Source organism: Miniopterus schreibersii (assembly GCF_964146895.1).
Source record: "Miniopterus schreibersii genome assembly, chromosome: 11".
Taxonomy (NCBI): domain Eukaryota; kingdom Metazoa; phylum Chordata; class Mammalia; order Chiroptera; family Miniopteridae; genus Miniopterus; species Miniopterus schreibersii.
Window position 1 is genome coordinate 7,120,491 of NC_138111.1, and position 21,129 is coordinate 7,141,619.

Genomic DNA, 21,129 nt, shown 5'->3' on the forward strand with positions numbered 1-21,129 from the left:
TTTGATGTACACTTATTAAAACTTTCTTAAACACAGTGAAAGCTGCAATATCATCCCTCTGGTGGAATGCTGGTGATGATTTAATATTTGTCTTTTCCTACAGAAATGCTGCTCATGGGTTCTCCCTTATTCAGGTGGACAATACAAAGGTCACCATGAAAGAAATCTTGCTAAAGGCAGTGAAGCGAAGAAAAGGATCCCAGAAAATTTCAGGTAGGATAGTTAAATTATACCCTAGCAGTAGGAGCTTAACCCTTAATTAAAAGTGCTTGGCGTTTGCGTATGTGCATTGTGTGTGATGGCTGGTTTCTAGATGTTTTAGATGTCACTGCTAGAAAGTTTGGTTAGCAGGTCTACTGTAAAAAAAGTGATTTTTAAGTTGCCCGTGGGCCTCAGGAAGGTACTGGGTCAGTGGCGTATATGAGAAGAATACCAGTTTTGGAAGCTCTATCATTAATAATTTGTGCTAGATTAAGACAGAGCTAATTGGGCTTACCATTAGTTGGTGTAAAACTGTTTTGAAAACTGAATCAGTCCTAAATTTAAAGCACTTCTTTTAATTTCATGTTTTCATATAATTTTCAGTGGGGGAAACTTTTAATTGCTAGTGTTTGGGGTATGAAATAAGAGGAAAAATGCATTTTTACCAAATGAGGACAACTGTAAAAAAATTTTTTTTAAGATAAATCATTTGATTCACAGTTGTTAATGTCCAACTCCTCAATACCCAACTTTATGCAGAAAATAAGCTTACAGTATTAACTGTGATATTTAAAGGATATGAGAAAAAAATATTACCAATATAGAGAAATAATTATTTTGAAAAATAGCTCAAAGATTTGTAAGGCCACAGACATCTTTAATAGAAATCAACCTATATATGACATGCCAGGGATCTTAGCTTTGTAAATAATGAAACTTCTTCAACACCTTTGGTTTCATCTTTTGGAAAGGAAAAACAGCATTGTTCAGGTGGAAGAGAATAGTTTTGTGTCCTTTTTAAGGGGAGGCATATAATCTGATCCAGATTTAATTAGCTATCTTCAGATGAAAGCTGAAGTTTTAATAAAAGTTAGAAGAGATAACACAGTGAAGGACACGGATGAGCTGTCTCAAGGCCATATTCCAGGGGAACGATAAGAGCTGTAAAAAATGGCAGAGGAGAGCAATTGAATGGAGCAATGAAAATCTGATTCTCATAAAAAAGAGAGAGAGAGCGATGCTGGTAGGGGCGGTTGTAGATGAGACCTGCTAGCGTCTGCAAGCAATTTGGATGCTTGCCAGGAGTCATTGTTCACCCTCGGCTGTGGCGGCTCCGTCCAGATGTGCCAACTGCACGTTTCGGCTTTTGCCAGCTGACTGCGCCGTTTGATAACCAGCTCTCTGGATGCCCATCACTGGCCGCAGAGATAGAATTAAATGATGATGATCTTCCCACAAGTTGGGAGAGGAAACAATGCATATAAATCTTGATTTCATCTCAGCATGAGAAGTCTTTATCCATCATCACTCATAATGAACAAGTCGTTAGTTGGGATGAATGGTGTTCTGGTTTTTCCAAACACCTCTTTTGTTCATTTTTTGGGTGACTTTTATCCATTGCATGGGGGTCAAACCTCTTTGCATTTAGGGGATGATTGAAGAGGCCTACCCTCTCCTTCCCAGGGGAAAGTAGCTATTTTGGAATTCTAGGTGCCAATCTAATAGCATTTAAACAGCTTCAGACATTTCAAGATGTTTAATAAGCATTCATCTTCCTTTAGGGTCCTTATTTTTTCTCTTGTTTTGTTCTTAATGTTTCTTTGTACATAATAATGCATTTTGTGACAGATCTCTTATAGTCTAAGATAGCATTATTCTGAATTGTTCAAGAGGAGGTAGAACTAACTTTTTAAACCTTCTTAATACAAATTGTGCTGTTGCAGATTTTTTTAGACCATGAAACCTCTGTGAACTTCCTGGGGTACTGCTGAACCAGTGTCTTTCCCTCTGTCCCCAGCCATCTCTGTCCAATTGGATACCTATTTATCTATGTCCATCTCAGCCACGTTTATCATGCACACATTTATTTGTGTTCACCTTTGTATTCACATCCCCGATATTTCCATCAGAGTCTTTGCCATATCCTTGGCTGAGAGTTAGGACTCGTTATCCGAGAAACAGTGATCTGCATTATTTATCCCTTTTCATACTAGGGAAGTTGATTGAGATGGATACATTTACATAAATTACTGTCCATTTTCTTCATCCAAAAAGCTTTTTAAAATAAGAAGCTCTTTCTATTGCTTTATTAAGTCCAGTCTCATGAAATAGAAGGATCTGCAGTTTGGCAAAGATGTTTAACGTCAGTTTGGGAAAGGCAGGGTGTACTTTGTAGTTTTGAACTTTGTATTGTGGAGTGGACCTGTTTTGGAGGGTTATTAATGAGAAGACGAAAATCCTCTTGTCATAGAGGCAAACACAAATAAATACATTACTTAGAAAAAAAGTCTGTTAGTGCTCACGGTTTGCTATGAAATACTACTTAACCATTATGATACATGAACTTAGTCATGAACTTGGTGGCAGATGTCAGGTTAGGGATGCTCATCTGGTACTTCCTAAGTCTCTAGCACAGTGACCTGCTCAGTCTTTGTAAAGAAGTGCCTGGCACACCTACATTAGGGACAGAATTAGAGAGCTCAGCCCTCTCTTCAGACAGCTTTCACCTGTTTGAGTTCAGAAAAACACTGGTCTCTCTGCTACTCTTTTTGAACTTCAGTGAGAAGGGAGAAATACCACTTGAGATTAAACATGTGCCAGGTGGAGTTGAGAGTTCTCAGGCTATTTGTTCATTAGGGGTTAGTTGTATTAGGGCAGATTTCAGAAAGCCTGTGATAGGCTGACAGTGAACTTCTGTTGCTTACCCACAGACCTTTAATTTCATCTTTTTTTCAGACTGACAACTCTCTGTTTAATAATAATACATTGAGAACTACATTATTAAATCAAGATGTAGGCCTCACGACTCTCCTAATGTTCAAATACTCAGTTGCTCTTCCCTCAGCACTCTCTCCTCAGTTTTCATTTGTAAAAAATCAGAAGGTGATAGGTATTTCAGCAAAAGAATTCTTCTATTGTTCAGATAAATAGTTTTGTCAATGGAAAGCCTTAGGTTTTTAAAATATTTTTGCTTTTTTTGGGTAGAATATCATTATAGACACTTGTAGCTGATCTAAGATTTCGACTTGCATTATTTGTAATTATTTCATTAAGTCATAACTATTTATGAACACTGCAGGCTTTTCTCTATTAATATTCATGTATTGAACTATAGCAAGCTTTCACAGTATGTTCCAGTCAGGTCTCTGCTAAGGCCCATTTTTTAAAGCCCATTTTTAAATGTCTCTTTTAAAGTTTCTCTTCAGCTTTTCATTTTATTACTGACCTACTTGACATTTGGAATCTACCTGCACTGGCAGAAAGTCCCCACTGTTTAAGAAAAATGTAAATAGAGAATCCAGTTTTAGAAGAATTAGCTGAAACGTCTTTACTAATTTTAACAGTTGGGTGGGTGTGTTTTTGACATAATGAAGAGTAGCCTGTAAGGTCTCTTGATTTAGCCAGTAAATATACTGACCTTATTTAGTGGGTAAAGGCCTTAGTTCATCAAGTTCTCCTTTTGTCAAGTTCGCCCTCACAATCAGTGACCTTCTGAGCTTCTTAGTATTTTGTTGTTGTTTAAAAATGCTATTTTCCACCCGCCCTTACCAGCCTGCAGAAGCATGAGGTTGGATATAACGGAGACACTTGAGAAATTGAAGCAGATCCAATTTTGATTCTAACATTGACACAGGAGTGCTATAGGTGTCTCTTGATCCACAAAAGAGAGAAGGCTTCAAAGTGGGATTTTCCAAGCAGAATAGTTTTCTGCCCCGCTCTATTTCAGTATTTGTTGTAATTGTGAAGTGGGGATGTTTTCTTTATCATCTGCTGAAAAGTTGAACCAGAAGCATGTTTACTTTTCCTTACCCCTTTCCACTCTTTCCTTTTGATGTGAAAGGCAAATTTTTATTATTCTGCAGATCCTTTTGAAAAGTTCTTATAATGTTGTTAGTAAGACCTAGGATATTCATTCCTACTTTCCCCTTACAAAATTTCACTTAGAATTTGAAACATAACTATTAGCTTTGTCAAGTGGACTCCCTCTTAACACCTGTGCTTAGAGTCGTAGACCACCTTATCGCTTGCTAACTCACCGTGTTTTCCCAAGACCCGTAGACTGTTGCCAAGGTGATAGTCTGGTCTAGGACTTCTCAACCATTATTCCCTGAAGCACTGCTGGAGCAGAGGGGGATTGTGAACATCTGCCACATGCTGTAGGGGTCTGATCTGAGGGACAGACGGCTAATGACGATGTTATTGGATTCTCAAGCTTACCTTCAAAATTCATGTAAAATGTGCATATTGATATATAATGTATTTGTAGCTGTGTTGTACATTCATGCACCGTGTACTCTAATGTGCCAGAGCTGTGCTGGGTGCAGGGAAGCAGTGGTGAGGCAGATCTACAAGGCCCTTGCTATGGAGGACCCCACATTCTACAAGGAGAGTAATTGGAAGGGACGGAGAGAGAGAATAATAAATTTGGGGAGCTCTTGGTGTAGTGTAGGGTTCTCAGGGACCTCCTTCCTGAGAAATTGGCATTTACACTGTGACCTTCACATTTAAGCCAGAAAGAGCTGGGGAGGGGTGCTGGCTTTTAAAGCTTACTATACTTCAGTATAAAAAGAACATTTCTATGCAGTCAGTTTACTTAACTCTTTCCCCAACTAAAAGAAAGGGCGGTGAAACTGACTCTTGAAGCCTCCCCTATGCTGACTCCCACATCGTATCCATTGGCAAACCTACCAGTTCTACCTCCCAAACACATCCTGAGTCCAGTCACTCTTCTCCACCTCCATTGATGAGTCTGGATCAACATGGCTTCACTTGGACTGTTGAAATAGCACCCAGCTGGTTTTCCTGCCTCTGCTCCTGGCCCCCTCCAGTCTCCTGTCTACACAGCAGTCAGAGAGATCTTTTAAAATGTAAATCAGATCATATCTGCTCCAAACCTTTCAATGATTTCCAGTTGCATTTAGAATAAAATCCAAACTTATAACCATTGTAAAATACACTGAGGCCCAAAGAGAGTGTGACAGAGGAATACAGACCACTCAAGAGCCCAGGAGGCCAGGGTGGAAATTCAGAGACCATAATCTAATGGGACCTGCTCTAGGAAACTGGCAGCAACAGTCTCTGACTCACTGCTTGCAGCACCTCACATAGGAGGCCTTATTTCATCCCAGATAGACCTAGAAAGTTGTATACAAATCAATTTGTTATTTATCAAGAAGGTTTTAAAGGGGATTTGTGCCTTCCCCAAGTTCTATTCCACTAGGGTAAAAGTGGATTATTAAGTGCCTCTGTGCACTTAAACATATTACCTCATTTAATCTGCACACCTCTAGGAAGTAGATTTTATTATGCCTCTTTTTCAGATGAGACTTTAGAAATGTTTAAAAGTGGGAAAACAGTGGGCATCTTAGAATGAAGAGACTGCAATAACTCTATGTAATCATATACTTACCTCTCTGAGCCACCCTTTCCTTGGCTCTACAAGGAATTAAAGTTACCCACATTTCCACAGTAAGTAAATGGCAGATTCTAAATTGGAGCCCAGGCTTTTTTGACCTCAAAGCCCATACTCTTTTTATTGTACCATGTTGCTTATTAGAACCCTAATGGGAAAACAAATTTAAAATTCTGTAAACAGAAATGTTCATTGATTCTAAGATCTAAATGCAGCAAGGAAGTGCAGCATTTAAAGGAACCCTGTGGTGAATCTGGATATAAAGCCAGGAATTCTTTTGTAATAGCACAGTTTGTCTGTGTTGGTGTCAGTTTTAATGTTGTATGTCTAGCTTTCTTAAAGCAACATACACCTGTCCTGAGCTGCCCTATGGAAAAGAGAAGCCCAAATGTTTTAAATGGAGTAAGATTTTTAACAGTCTTCTAACCTGAAATGCTCTCCAAAGGCTACAGTAGCGTAATAATCTGCCTGCAATAGAGTTGAACAGAGTCCTACTTCATGTGTAATTGTAAAGACAGAAAATTCAGTGATATTTCTTCTATGTAAGTAGTTTGCGAGCCAGAGACACAGACATGTGGTTTCCTATGCTGTAGCAGGTAATCCTTTTTTAAAAAAGAAGGAAGATGACGAAAAGTACGTAGGACTGTTTAAATGTTCTTTGTCCAAAAAAAAAGAGCAGTAATTTCTGCAGAAAACTGCTCCACATGAAAGAATAAATAACCGTGCTGCCGCCACTCGTGAGTGGGGGCCGGGTAAGAAATAAAGACCTGGTATTTGGTATCCAGTGACCCAGTGGGAAGCTGATACAGTAAATTAGAACCGCTAAGGTGTTTAAATGTGTGACTCAGAGGCACCCCAGGCAAGAAGCTGCAAGTTAAGTATTCCTTCCTGCCTCCTCTCTTGTCTCATCTCACCTGAGCCTCCCCATCTGGGGTGCTCTGAGGCTCCTGATGGATCTTCTTGAGTATAGAGTAGAGCACGTTAAAGATGGCATTGCAGCCAACTGTTTTATCCAGAAAGCCTGGAAATTTAGAGAATTTATGTCAAGCAAAAATCTTTTGGAACCACTTTGGAGACCCAATTATTTTAGAAGGGTATTATGAGCTCCCGCAACTGCCACGTCAGAAAAACTGGAAATATATCATTCGCCAAAACTACATTTGACCAGCGTTGATTCTTCTTGCTAGTCACTAATCTTTCAGAAGTTCCTTTTTCATCACAAAATCTATTCATTCACTCCATCTGGGGCAGTCACCAGGATGGATTAGGTTAAGAACAAACAGAATGAAGGGAAGAGAAAAGACATATTCCCCTGAGAGGCTATGTAGTGGTCCAGGAGGCACATATTTTGGAATCAGAGGACCTATTCCTGGGTCCACTAAGGACAATTCCAGAGCACCACTAATGTAATAACAACTTTTCAGGCGGGGAAAAGATGAAGGAAGGAAGGATTTCTACATTAAACATACATATTGATTGTAAGCTGTATCCTGATTTTAGAAATGTTAAAAAATGGGGGAAAGAAAGTATCCTAGAATAAGAAACTATGGTGTGACCATGTACTTAACCTCTCTGAGCCTTACTTTTCTCAGCTGGAATGTGGGAGAGGTTGAGGGCGAATCAGGCAAGGCCACTATAGGAAAGAGACATGTGTGCTCTAGAGCCCTGCACAGCTCTGAGAGCCCGTTTAGTTCAGCAGTTGTCATCCAGTGTTGCCTGCTCTGTGCCATCCACTGCACTAGAAAACAGGTTCAGAAGGAGTGGAAGCTGGTAAATCCACAAGTAGAAATATATAAGCTACCTGAGCAGCACAGAGAGGGCGTGCTTCAAACTGCTGGCTGAGGCAGGGCTGGGGAAAAAATGCTCTGGAGTAAGTGATTTCTTTGACAGGTTTTTGAAGATTAATTAGAACTTTGGCAGATGGGTGAATGAGAAGAACATTCCAGACAGATGTTTTGAGATATAGTCACAAAACAGACATTTCAAATTCCTGGAGCAGGAAGAGGGCAGAAGATAAGTTATAGAAGCTGGGCAGGGGCCAGATCTGATCAGGCCAGGCCTGATAGTACACTCAGAAGCAGAAGAGGCCCTGTCCACGTGGCTCAGTTGGTTGGAGCATTGCCCCGTACACCAAGAGATGGCAGGTTCGATTCCCGATCAGGGCACATACCCAGGTTGCGGATTCAATCCCATTCGGGGCTCGCGTGGGAGGCATCCGATCAATTTTTCTCTCTCACATCAATGTTTTTCCCTCTCTCTTTCCCCACCCCTTGTTCCCCTCTCCCTTTCTGTTTCTGAAATCATTAAAAAACAAACAAACAAAAAACAGAAGAGTTACATCCACTTACTGGGACTTACCATTTAGGAAGCACTGTGTAGGTACTAGGGGTTTTGTAGAAGACAAGAAATGGTCCTTACCCTCAAGACACTCAGAAGGCAAACAAATAGTCAGTTACAATACCATGCACATGATGAGTGGAAGTAAGTAGAGGGCCTGGGTGCATATTGTGGGAGGGTAGCCATGGTCCAGTCTTAGGAAGTTAAGGGAGGACTCTCCTGAGCAAATTACCTCGCTGATACCCGAAGAGAAGTGGAGACTGTCCAGGTGCCGAGGGATGGGAAGGAGCATTCACGCTGAAGAGGCACAGTGGGGAGCTTGATGCCTTCTGGAAACTGTATAACAGCAGTATAACAACGCGGTAGAGTAGGAGTTGGGAGGGTGGGGAATGATGAGGCTGAAGAGGGCATTTGGGACCAAATCATGTTTGTAAACTGTGTTGAATTTGAACTTTATTCTGATGGCAGAGGGGAACCATTGAAAGGAAAGCAACGTAGTCATAATTTCTTTTTAGAAAACATCTGTGTTAAAAAATGGATCAGAGGACATAAAACTAGAGGCAGAGACACTGATGAGGGGCCCTTAAGGACTTTCTCCAACATACGATGAGCCCTGGTCTGAGATGTAGAGGAATGGATGGTGCTGGGTTCAGGAAGCAGAAGGCTGGACACCATGGGAAAGTCTGGTTTCTTTTATTAGATCTGAATACGGAGTTTGGGGGAATTGAAGCAGCCTGGAGTTGCTGCCAGTTCTCCTGGTGTTAATATTAAAACAAGGAAGAGGTAAAAGGTCTTTAAATATTTTTAAAATAAAATTGAATACTTGTTGAGGAAAACAAATTGCCCTTCAAAAAGTTTATGCCCATTCTTTGACACTTGATTATATGAACGCGCCTCTTTCCCCACCCCCTTACCAACACTGGATGTTATCAATCTTTATTTTTTGTCAAACTGATGGTTAACAGTTAATGCCTAGTTTTAATTTGCATTTCTGGGTTTTTAGTGTAATTAAGCATTGTCAAATGTTTTTATTAGCCATTTATCTTTCTAAAAGGTAGTTCTTAAGTCAATCAGTTGTTTTAGTGGGAAGAGGGATTGAGAGGAAGTCTCTTTTCAGAAAACTACTTTTAAGAAGTACCCTGTAGTTTAGAATATAATTCTCCCCACCTCACCTCCCCCTTTCCTGCTTATGCAGGTGTGCACACACGCACACACACACACACGCACCCTTGGTGCTTCAGTATGTAGAGAAAGGGCAGAATTACATTTGTTTGCCTATTGCCCCTTCAAGTACCAGCAAAGCTTTATGTTGAAAAAGAGTCAGCTGGTAATTCACTAGACCCCAATTCAGCTCATTTGAGACCTTATGTTTTACCTGCTTGCTTTGTCATCAAAATGAGTTTAAAAAACAGGTTTTCTGTTAAGTAGTTTATTTCAGTCTGGTACACTTAGAAAATGCATCATAATCTGGAAATCAGAAGTGTAGACAAAAAGGTTGTCACCCCTTAACAGGTTTATTTGGGGAGGCACATCTAAGGACACGTCTGGCAGCATTATGAACAGCACTGGCACCAAGGGCAACTGTAGGGGGTTAATGGGGACCCTGTATCATTCCTTGCCATGTGCCTAGTGAGTAAACTCCTAGAAGTTTCTGGGAATCGTAGCAAGTGGGGAAAAGGCTGCAACCAACAATCAGTGTCACAAAGTGGGGATGACTAATTTGCTGAGGAGACCGTTGAGACAGATGTTTAATTAGCTGAAGTCAGAGTGGATAAATTGGGAAAGGACTGCCTATGCAGGGAGAGGCCTTTTTCCCTTATCTCTCATTTAACTTTTTTTGTTGTGATTTTGTTCTTACCCTTTTCTTTTTGACAGCAACATCCTCAGTTTGGGGGTTAGCTGGGGAGGGGATTAGAGAGAAAGTAAAAGTACCCTTTGGTTACATCTACTGAACATGTACTGTACTTTAGTTCAGATGTTTTTTGTATTTAACCTTTACAAAGACCTTGTGAGATGGGCGTTATCTCTTTTTTTGTGGTTGAGAAAACTGAGGTTGCCTCTGTGTGTGTGTGTATTGTGTATGTGTGTGTTACTAATGAGTCATGTAGATGATATTTGATTCTGGAGCCCAGTTTTTTGCCCTTGTACTTAAAATGTACTGCATAATTCGGAATTTTCTGGTGTAAAAGTAATAGTCTAGAGAGCTAGTATCACATAGGTGTAGGCATTTGTCAGAACTATCACATGGTACTTGTAAGATTTGTGCATATCACTGTGTATATTTTACCAAAAAATAAAAGAATCTTAAACAAATATTGAACACCAATTCAATGTTATGCACACTGAAGGGTTTAAGGGTAAATGTACTGATGTCTATTTCTTACTTTGATGTGCATTTAAAAAATATATATGTACTGATGGATAGGTATGTAATAAAGCAAATATAACAAAATGTTAATTGTAAGACGTAAGTGATGGGTACATGGATTTTCAGTGTACAGTCCTTTCAGCTTTTCTCTGATTTAAAAATGTTCATAGTAAAATAGGAAAGAACTCATAAAATTAAAAATATATAATTTAGATTCTACTTATATTAATATAAATTTCTGAATTGACAAATTCAGAAAGTTTTATGTCCTGGTGGCATAAAAAACACTAATTTTTACTTCTTTTTGTGGGATATTATGTTTTTCATTACTTCATATGTTAAATGGCACCTCAAGGTCACAGTTTCTTCCATTGACCTGTGATTTTAAGCAGCATATAGAGTTATGAATATAATAATAATTGTAACCACTTACTGAATATTTAAAATTTGCCAGGCAATCTGCCAAATACTTAATTCTTGAAACAGCTATTTGAATTGGTTGTTATTTTTGCTTTATAAATGGGAAAACTAAAGCTCAGAGAGGATACAGGACTTGTCAGAGGTCACACAGCTAGTAGGTTGGGACTCAAGCCCCAGACGCATGACTCCAAAGCTTATATTCCTAGCCACTGTTCATACCTCCTCCCACTGGCTAAGGCTACAGGATGCGCAGGTCAGTGGAGGCAGGTATATTTTTCTCCCTAGAAACACCGAGTGCACCTGCTTCAGTTGGACATGGCAGTGTGATTTGTTGGAAAGGGACATGAGCTCTGGAACCAAACCAGCCTGGGTCCCCACCCCAGCTGTACGTTTCACACAAGCCGTGAAATTAGGCAAGTCGTCAAACCTTTCTGACCTCAGCGATCTTTTCTGTCAGTCGGGGTCATAATACCTGCCTTGTAGGGCGGTGGTTTGGACGGACTATGTGTGAAACCCTTAATCCATAGTAGGTACCCAGTGATGCCAGCTGCCTTTACCCCTCCGGCCGCTGCCGTTCCAGGCACACCGCAGGCCTGTCCTTAGGGGTTGGCTGACCTCCTTGTCTACCCGCACGGTGTGGCCTTCCTGCGCCTTGCTTTCCAATGGGTGGCGTCTACGGAAAGCATATACCCTGCGGTAGAACCAGCCTTTACACTGTTCTGGATAGGGGTCTGCTGGAAGCGCCCTTCACGGTGCACAAGGGGAGAATGAGGCCCAGAGAGTCAGCTCCGAGACTGGCGATCAGGAAGCCCACCCCGCGTGTGCGGGCGCGGCTGAGTGGCCGGGCTCAGCCATCGCAGGCCTGCGTCAGCCATTTCACATGCTCTGCCAAGGCTCTAGAGGTAAAGTGCATGGCCTGCAGTCGCCTGGAACAAGCGTTTACAAGTGATTTTTAAAAGCCTTCGTGTTAACAGTTGAGTAGCTCACGGAGTCTCTTGCTTCTTCTCAGAAAGCATTTAAAAGAGGAAGTTACTCAAGCACACGTACAGTTTTTGAGGGATGGTTACAGAAGTCGCAGAAAGGGCTGGGTGCTGCGCCTGCCCACGGCCCTCTCTGAAGATCTCACTCTCCCCGGGGCACCAGAAGGCCTCTGTTCAGGCAGCCCATTCACGGGGTTAACCTGTTAGGAGCTGTGAGGAAAACTCTTCTTCTACCAAGACTGGGTTTAGCCACTTTCGATGGAAAACCATCACTTTAGAAGAGTTAACCTACTGCAGAAGACTTTCCAAGACTAGCCCAGGGACCCGAGACACCTGACGTCTTTCTCACTGCCTTTAGAGACCTGACATGAGCTAGTCTTTCCCCATGAACAATAAAGAGCATTTTTGGCAATTGCAATACCAACTTTCCATAAGTTTTTTCTTTTTGAGTAAGTCGTAGATACTAGTACTTTCTGCAACAACTTTAAATGCATTAAGGAAGCAAAAGAAGAAAAACAGCTCAGCAGTAAGAGTATTTCTTTTTCTGTCTTACAATGACAATGCCCAGAGACAAAGATGACTTAAAATCAGGAAGAGACAGTGGAGTGGCACTGTGAGGCAGGCCTAGGAGAGGACCCGACAGTACCTGCTTTTCTCGTTACCCAGATCAAGGTAGGGCAGTCAGCAAGGTATGTAGAGTCTAACGTGCCATCGCACCAGTGTTTCAAACAGAAAGTCAGTGAGATGTGATCGAAGCCTGATGCAGCAAAGGTACGAGGTGGTCTGTGGGGACTCCTCCGTCTTTCCCCAAACTGTCACCACATGATCATAGAAACAGCAATTCATAACAAAACCCCAGCTTTCCTTTTTAAAAGAATTTGCACACTACATTTAATAGAACAATGTGAATTAAGATAAAGTTAAGACAAAGTATGATTTAAGTGTAAAAAAACCTGAGGGTCATGCAGCTCTCTCAAGCAGTGTGTCCAAAAACAAACTCATCACTCAGTAAATATTTATGAAGTCTCTGCTACTTTGCAGGCAGTGAGTAAGGGTGATGCCTCTCCTAAGAGAGCTTTAATTCTAGTAGGGAGATGGCCGATAAAAAGGAAGCATAAACATACCAACAAGGTCCCTTTGATCGCTACTCGCACTTCCAGCTTTTAGTCTGTCCATTTTCTGATGAGAAGGACTTGGGTGAGTCCCAGGTTTTTTAGTTCCCCTCCTGAAGGAATCCCCTCTTGCCCGGGATCAGTATTACCTCAGTTTTTTCCACTTCAGCATCTCCTGACTGACTCCCAGCACTACTCCCTGGTGCAGGGATGAGGGGACAGGGCAGCAGTGGCTGCGTGAATTCATGAGCAGCGAGCGACTCCATCTGGATCAATAGAGGCAACTAAGGGCTGTGGGCCATGTCTCAGCCTAGGAAGCTGCTAGAGAGAACACCGTTCCTTGTGTCAGAGGCACCATGGGCCTGTCCCAGTTAGTTCCTATACATTGATCTTGTTAGAGGTTGGTGTGTACCTTTCCAAGGAGGAAGAGGACCCTCCGTTTCCTTTGGGAGAGGGTTAGGGTAAGAGGGGTTGAGATTTCCTTTGAGTAAGATGAAAGCCCTTTGTGAAGAACAGGTGTCTTTTTGTTTGCCAGCACCGTAGCCAGCCCAGAGTTGGTGGCTAACACATTTTGTGGAATGAACTAGGGAGAAGCAGTGAAAGCCGATCTGTGGCCCACAGCTACTTGCTCCCTGCCAGCCCAGGCCCAAGGCCGCCCACTTTCTAGTCAAGAAGAGATTCACTATACTTTGATTATTGGAGATCAAACTTCCTCTGATAATTAAATCATCAAATGAAAATGTAAATGCCTTAAAAATGAAACGCAGTGCACATCAGTTGAAATTAGTTGCCTCCCAGGTTCCCTTAATGACATGAATCTCTAATGAATCCTTGGGGAGCCAGAAGAGTATACCAAAAACAGACATTTTAAGCTTTGATAATCAAGTATGGGTACCCAGCAGGAGGAAACTGCTGCATGCACTATGTTACAGAAAAAGAAAATTAGAGCAAATTCACTCCTGAAAGTGGGGGTGGGAGGTGAAGGAGAGGGCGAGAGCACACGCTAAATCCTCAGCTTCCATAGTGGAAGTTAATAGATGCTGTCTGATATTTACAATAATTTTTAAAACAGCTGAATAGGAATGCTAATAAAAATATAAAGGTATCAGAAGACATCGCCAAAAAGTTTAAACTAACTCCCTGTAAGAAGGAGCTCGGGTGAGCAGGGAAGTAACTGGTTTTCATTTACAGGACTTATTATTTACTTTTATTTTTATTTATTTTTAAAATATACATATATCTTTATTGATTTCAGAGAGAGGAAGAGAGAGAGAGAAACATCAATGATGAGAGAGTCATTGACTGGCTGCCTCCTGCACGCCCCCAACCGGGGATCGAGCCCGCAACCCAGGCATGTGTCCTGACTGGGATTTGAACCATGATCTCCCAGATCCTAGGTCAACGCTCAAACGCTGAGCCATGCCCAGCCGGGCTTATTATTTACTTTTAAAACTATAAATACATGTTAATTTGATAAAAGTAAAAATCTTTACAATTTGTGAAAAGAAGACAGCTTACTTTCAAATTCTAGAGCTTAAAAATATTTCTCTTTTCCTTACATGGACTTTCTCTGTTTGGAAACTTCCTCTCTCCTAAAAGCTACAGATTCTTTCATCGTGTTGGATGTCAGTTTTCTGTGAGAACATTGTTATGAAATAGTTGCTTTCCATTATAAACATTTCAAACCTTTTAAGGCCAAACTGTTACATGAGTATAACCTTTATATTGTGATTTTGTCAACATTTTTCTCTGTGACCTGTATTTTCCGTATGTTAAAGCACAAGCTGTTTAGCTGAGTACTCCATCCCAGTCCTAGGATGACAAATATCTCAAATATAAATGAAAACAGCTACTTTTCCATAACATTGGAGTCCCAAACAGCTGTCACATGTACATTTTGATAATTTTTTAAAAATTGGGACAAAAATTAGTTTACTGAATGTACTTATCTGGTTCAGTGTATCGTCTAACTTCTGTGGAGAGGTAGAACAGAGGTCATAGAAAAGCCCATTGAACTAGAATGTGGCTGTCCCAAAAGGTTGGAACTTATTTTAAATGCAAACCCTATGATGAGTTTCTCCTTCTGTGCCAGGAACATAAGGTCTTAAGGGCCTGGCGGTGGCTGCTGCACCACTGCCACTGCTGCCAATGAGCTGAGCCTCGCTGACAGCCATTGTGCTCTTTCCAGCGAAGAGATGGAGGAGCACCACCCCATTGTCTCCTGATAGCCTGACTCACTGCTCTCTCCTCCTCTGCAGCCCTGGAGAATTTATTTCAGGGATGGCTTGGAGCTCCCACTGCCACTGCTAACTGGTGACCTTGCTCAGGTCATTCTAAAAGAAGGTCACAACTAGATCACAGGCTGCTGGTTGGCAGCCTTAACTCTGGAACTGAATACCTGGATTCTAGAAGCATCTTCCCGGTTCCATTCTTGCTCCTGTTACTCTTTCTAGCTTTTGGTGAGTTTCTTAGCCTGCTTGAACTTCATTTCCTCATCTATAAATGAGAATAATAATATCTTCTTTATAGCATTGTTGTAAGAATTAAATAGAAATCCATTTCAAACACCAAGCACTTAGCTGTTATTATTTTATTACTCAATAAATGTTAGTTCTGTCCCCTCACTTCAATTTCACTGTTATGAGACCCAGTCATACTTACAGTTTTGTGATATAACACTTTTTTATGGGAATGACTGCTTTGAGTCATGGTTCAGCAGAGACTGTAGCTGCTAAGGAACCCAGCTCGAATTTAGCCCCCATTAGGTGCAGCCCAGAACGTGTGCATCTGTCTGCCCAGCTGCTCACTTGAGCTTTTCCAGGGGTCTGAGGCGCCTTGGCAGAGCAGCAGTGAGAACATAGGCGTGCACGTGTAGAAATGACCTCGCATCCCTCTGGAGCACTCTGCGTCTGGGGCTAGATGTGCAGAGGGTTAAAAGCTGGAGAAACTTTTGTCATAAATTTTCTCTTCAGCAGGACTTCCCAGTGAACATCTGACATTAGCAGAGAGGAAATGCTGATTGGGCTCAGAGGCAGCTGAAGGAGACAGGAGCTGCAGTGGAAGCTGCTGGATTTACTGTTATTAGCAAGGCAAATGGAAAGCCAGCAGGGCAGCCCAGCTCTCAGATAATAGATCTAACAAGAAAGAAAACTCCCAGAAAGGAAAATGGCTGGCAGCCATGACTCCTCTGCTACCCCTTTCCCGTTGCTTGTACCTGTTTGTTTTGTGTGTTTAGCACAAGAAGCATATCTTCGCACCTTAGGTTATAAGCCACAGTTGGCTTAACATAAAACAAGATATATAATTTAGCTTCTTATCTGTTTGATAGATGCAGAGTTGAACATGGTGAAATGTGCAAAACTGAATTAATATAGTAATAAATAATTGCCACTTATTGAGTTACTTGTGTGATAAATTAAGTGCTTTACATGTATAATTATCTCATTTAATTTATAAACAACCTCATGAGTTAAAAATTATCACCCCCAATTTGGAGTTAAGAAAACAATGCTTCAAATTAGCTGGAGCTGAGATTTGAACCCTGCCATTAAGGTTTTACCAATCTGGTGGAATGTATTGAGGCAAGAGCCCAAATGTCATGATGAGGCTGCACAGGGTACTGGCAATAAGAAAGGCACTTATTGAGGCTTGTGTCCTGACTTGAAACACTGCCCCAGTTGGTACCGTGGTTAACAGGAAGATGGACAGGCAGAGGGGGAGCCGAGTTAGCAGGTGGAGCCAATCTCAAGGGTACCTGCACCCAAAACGGAACAGGGCAGATGGGCAGTCAACACCCAAGAACCACAAGGACAGAAGAGGAACTCTAATTCTTGGCAGCAAGGACCAGGGAAGCAAATGATGCTCAGCATTAAGGGCCAGCAATACAGAGAGCTGTGTCCTGACAAGGTCAGGTCAAAAAAGCAACAAGTGAGCAAAAATCCTATTTTCAAAATTACTTGTAGAAAAAAAATCCCTTAAAAATGCCCATCAGAGGCCAACATACTGGTTTTCTCATTAAATCCAACACAACTAGCTTTTTTCTCTAGCATTAGAGCAGATGAACACTAAAAATTCACATCTCTAAATGCTAAGATCAAACTTGGTACAGAAAGACACACTGTAAGAGGGGCAAGGAAACTGAGACATCACCCTCCACCCAATTCAGTTAGTCACTCATCAGACATTTACCAAGTTCGGATTATAGAGGACATAGGTGGACAGGAAATTAAGATGGCTAGGAGGTGTGAAGAATAGGATAAGGAGTTGGCCGTGTTGAAGTTGTGAAATGATTTTAAACACAGAAGTGATAGCCTTCAGTGTTTGACTCCAGAAAGCACTCTTTGGCAACAGGGTGTAGAATGGATGGCAGGAGGCTAGGAGATGGGTTGGGAGACCATTACTGTGGGCAAGGGAGATTGGTTAAGTGGGTAGAGTCTCCAGAACTTGGGAGCTGACTTAACGTCAGTAAGGAGGAAGTATTCCAAACTTGTGGCTGCCTCTTTCACTACCCTGAATTCTCAGAGGCCAGAGGCCGTCTTAATTATCTTTGACCTACAGTGCCTAGCTTAGGTCGTGGCACATGGTATGTTCCCTAAATGTTTGATGAACTGAGTTAATTCATTGGGAGACCCATGGTTTCATCATTGGAACCCAGATAGAAGGAAAAAGGAAAGGTTTGAGAAGGAAAGTTTTAAAAGTCTGTAGTTGGCTGTCATGTAAAATCAAAGCAAGTAAGTGATGGGAGTCCCTTTGGGTCCTGCAGAGGTGGGCCCACACTATTCATTTTCAATGGGGCTTAGGACCTGCTGTCTCACCAGGGTTAGAACCCCTTCCACCATGGCCATGGGCACTCCTGGTGCCTCACTGAATCTGCTCAGCAGCTGTCAGGTACCTACAAATATTATCCTCATTTTACAAGAGGAGACTGAGGTTCAGAGAGGATGTGGTTTACCCAAGCCAGTCTCTAGCATAAGTGGATTTGAATGGAAGTCTTCAGATTCCACAGTATCATAACAAAGTCTCATGATCAAAAACATTTGGCCCCAAGCTTGTTCTGCATTGACTTGGGTTGAGTCACCGTGTTACAGCTCAGAAAAGGCTGCAGACAAATGAAGTCTCCTTTTTGTTTGTTTCTTTTGTTTTTGTCCTTAGGTGCTTGTGACTAAATTTACTAATTTCACTGGCTGTCAAGGCTGTGTTAAGGAAAATGGGTTTGAACTGCTGTGGTTTTTGAGTACTGGACTGGATGTCAGAAACCTTTGCCATCACGGGAAATTCTGTCACTCTGGATTTACTATCTGTTCCCTGCAGCCGAATTCCTCAGCAGTGTGATTTAGCGCCTGGCTCCCCATCAGCCACTTTTGGCATTTATTTGAATGCATTACCCCACTGGTTTCCATAAACTATTTTACAATTGTTTAAAATAAATGACTGTTTATTTCCACAAAAACCATCTGTATTTCTTTACAGAGCAACAGATAACTGTATGTAAAATTTGGTAATGTCACAGTGACTCAAGTTAAGAAAAACAAATTGGATTGAAAAATTGGATGCTAAGGGACAGTGTTAAAGGCTTCCATCCTTTCTAACAAGTGAAATCTGGATTTGAAGGAGGGAAAATATTTCTTTTTCACAAGTAATATCAGGCCTCCTTTCTTCAAAGGAAAGTGCGTTCACGGCAGGTTAGTGGCAGGATGTGGACTTTTGGCATTCCTCCTGGTAGCAGAGTGTCTCCCTTCAGCCTATCTCTGCCTGTGATGGGGTGGGCACAGCACTTGTCCAGTGGCTTCCAGCCTTCTCCCGGTTTTGAAGTTGTGGATTGTTCATGACTACGTCGTCTTGCTCTGATGTTGAGTGGTTTCCATTTAGGCCTGTGTGTTGCAGCTCAGAGAACTGGTAGGAAGCATGTTGGGACACACTGTGGCAAGAGAAGGCAGGCCTGGGTGAGGGACCTGAACTGATTGAGATGGGGGACTGGCCCCTGACAGTGTAGGTCTTCCATGTTCCAGCCACTATCCAAAGCAGCAGATTGCCTCAGCTTGACCCACACTAGCTCCATCCATCCCCAGGAAAGCCAGTTAGAGTTGGAGCATTATTAGGAGTCTCCAAACAGTGGGGCATTTGGAGTCAGATGGAATTGGAGCCTCAAGTCTGCTTTGGAGGAAGAGGTAGGTAGTCAGGGTGGTAGCCAAGCAGACTGGACTTCCATTTAGTTACAAAATATCCACTGAACACACCTGGTGCTGTGGCTGTCCTAGGAATGAGGAGATACTGAAATATGCTCTCAACGTGCATGTAGTTAGTCCAAGAGCCAAACCTCATCAGAGATTTTTTTAGTGTGGGATGCTCAAGAAGTCCAGAGGCAGTGGGTCCTGCATAGAGTTTTGATTCCTCTGGCAGGAGAGAGCAGCACTAGTGAAGTAGAAGGAAGGTTATTCCAGACAGAGGCACTAGTGTAAGCGAAGACAGGGTTGAAACGGCATGGTTTGGAGGATGTGTCTGGATTCCTGTGTTATTAGGTGGAAGGGGAAAGAAGTGAGGCCAGTGTGGGAGACCTCTAGAGGCTCCAGCGTCTGCTGGAGAGCTAGACACCCACCTGCCTGCCCCTCAGCATGCTGCCTGGAAAGCAGAAGTGGCTACCCAGGGATATGACTTAATGAATCCTGGGAACAGCTCTAAGAGGTAGGCACTGTTATGATCCCTTTACAGACGGGGAAGCAGGGCACAGAAAGGTTAAGCAACTTGCCCAGCGTCTCACAGCTAGTAAGTGGTGGAGCTGGGAATTCAAAAACAAGCAGTCTGGCTTATAACCATTATACCATCCCAAATGTGTTGGGGTCTGCAGAGGTTGTAGGGCACTCCCTGGAAAACACACACACACACCCCCGTACAATGTTGAGTTTAGGGCAGGGGTCAAATCCAGACCTCCCTGCCCTGTCTGCAGACCCCTGCCATACCTCCTGTGTTCTCAAAGCCTGAGTGGAGGCATCAGGACTGCCCTACACGGGGCTTGAGGAGCCAGAGAGAGACAGTACGGAATCACCCTTTGTTCTCCACAGCCCACGTGGAATGCGTGAGGATGGGGCAGGCACAGCTGTTTGAATTGGAGTGACAGAGCAGCAGGTGGGCACTCTGACCCTTGGTCCTCTGTCATGGCCTCTCTGTGAACAGAACTCAGCACCAGCAGCCCAGCCTCAGATGAGCCGTCCTCTTCACCTTTGCTGCCTTGTTCCTTTGAGCAGCTCTGGAAGTCTCTGTGGTCCAATCCATGGCTTGACTGGACCATGGGAACTCCTGAACATCCTAGGATCTGTGCCATTTTAGTGCCTGACTCCGCAGCTGCTTAGGTGTCTCAGCCGCTGCTGAGCCCCTGTAATCTGTGAGGAGCCAGAGACAGTGAGAGAAGCCCCAGGGGCCACAGTCCCTAATCTGATCTAGCTGGAATCATCTCTAAAATTGTTCCACCTCATTTTTTTAAATTGGATTTTTAATGACAAAAGTAATGCCTGTATATATGCCCACTGTCAAAAATCCAAACAAGATAGAAGTCTATAAAGTAAAAAGCAAAAGCCTTCACCTTCGCTATTACCCCATTCTGCACCCAGAGGTAAATTCTAGTCAACAGAGCCACTGTGAGGACAGTTTGGCTCATTTCCATTCAGATTTTGTTGGGGTGTGTGTGCAGCAAATTTGCACTCACACATGTAAATAAACATATTGCTGGGTTTGACTTTTTTAAACTGGAGCATACTCCGTACAGTCGATATGTTTTTAAATTTAATAATTATCAAAGAAATCTTCCCATGTCTTACTAACTTAGCTTTATTTTTTAACAACTACATAACATCCCAGTGTACATATATTCTATAATTTATTTAATCGTTTCCTACTGAAGAAAATTTAGATTGTGCAATCTTTGATATTAAAACAGTGCTGCAGTGAACGTCTTTGAACATACATCATTGTGTGCTTGGAGTAATGTTTCTCAGGATGGATTCCTTTGTTGGGTCAAGGTTGTTCAATTTTAAATGCCACCTCTTTGAAGTCATCCTGTTTAACAAAGATTATTGAGCACCTACAAAGAGCTGAGCTCTGGGAATGCAGAGTTGGGTTTTTTCAAGTCTCTCCACCCCGGGCTTCAAAGAGTGCCCTTATTGGAGGGGGTGGGACAGGGCATCGACAAATAGAGGGGCTTCTCTTCCAGCACGCTAGGTGCCCTGAGGAGGCAAGGCCCCGGGAAGTGGGGATGAAAGAGCTCTTGATTCTGACACGGATCGGCCAGGCTGCGGGAGGAGGGAG

At 42.4% G+C, this 21,129-nt stretch overlaps 1 protein-coding gene across 12 annotated transcripts in view; it reads left to right on the forward strand.

Moving 5' to 3' along the window:
• MAPKAP1 (MAPK associated protein 1) overlaps window positions 1-21,129 on the forward strand; it is a 202,410-nt gene that overhangs the window by 119,885 nt on the left and 61,396 nt on the right. For all 12 annotated transcript variants that reach the window (XM_081150443.1, XM_081150440.1, XM_081150446.1 and 9 more), the window contains one exon: window positions 104-213. In XM_081150443.1, the coding sequence (XP_081006569.1) occupies window positions 104-213 (110 nt within the window). The remainder of the gene's footprint in view (window positions 1-103; window positions 214-21,129) is intronic.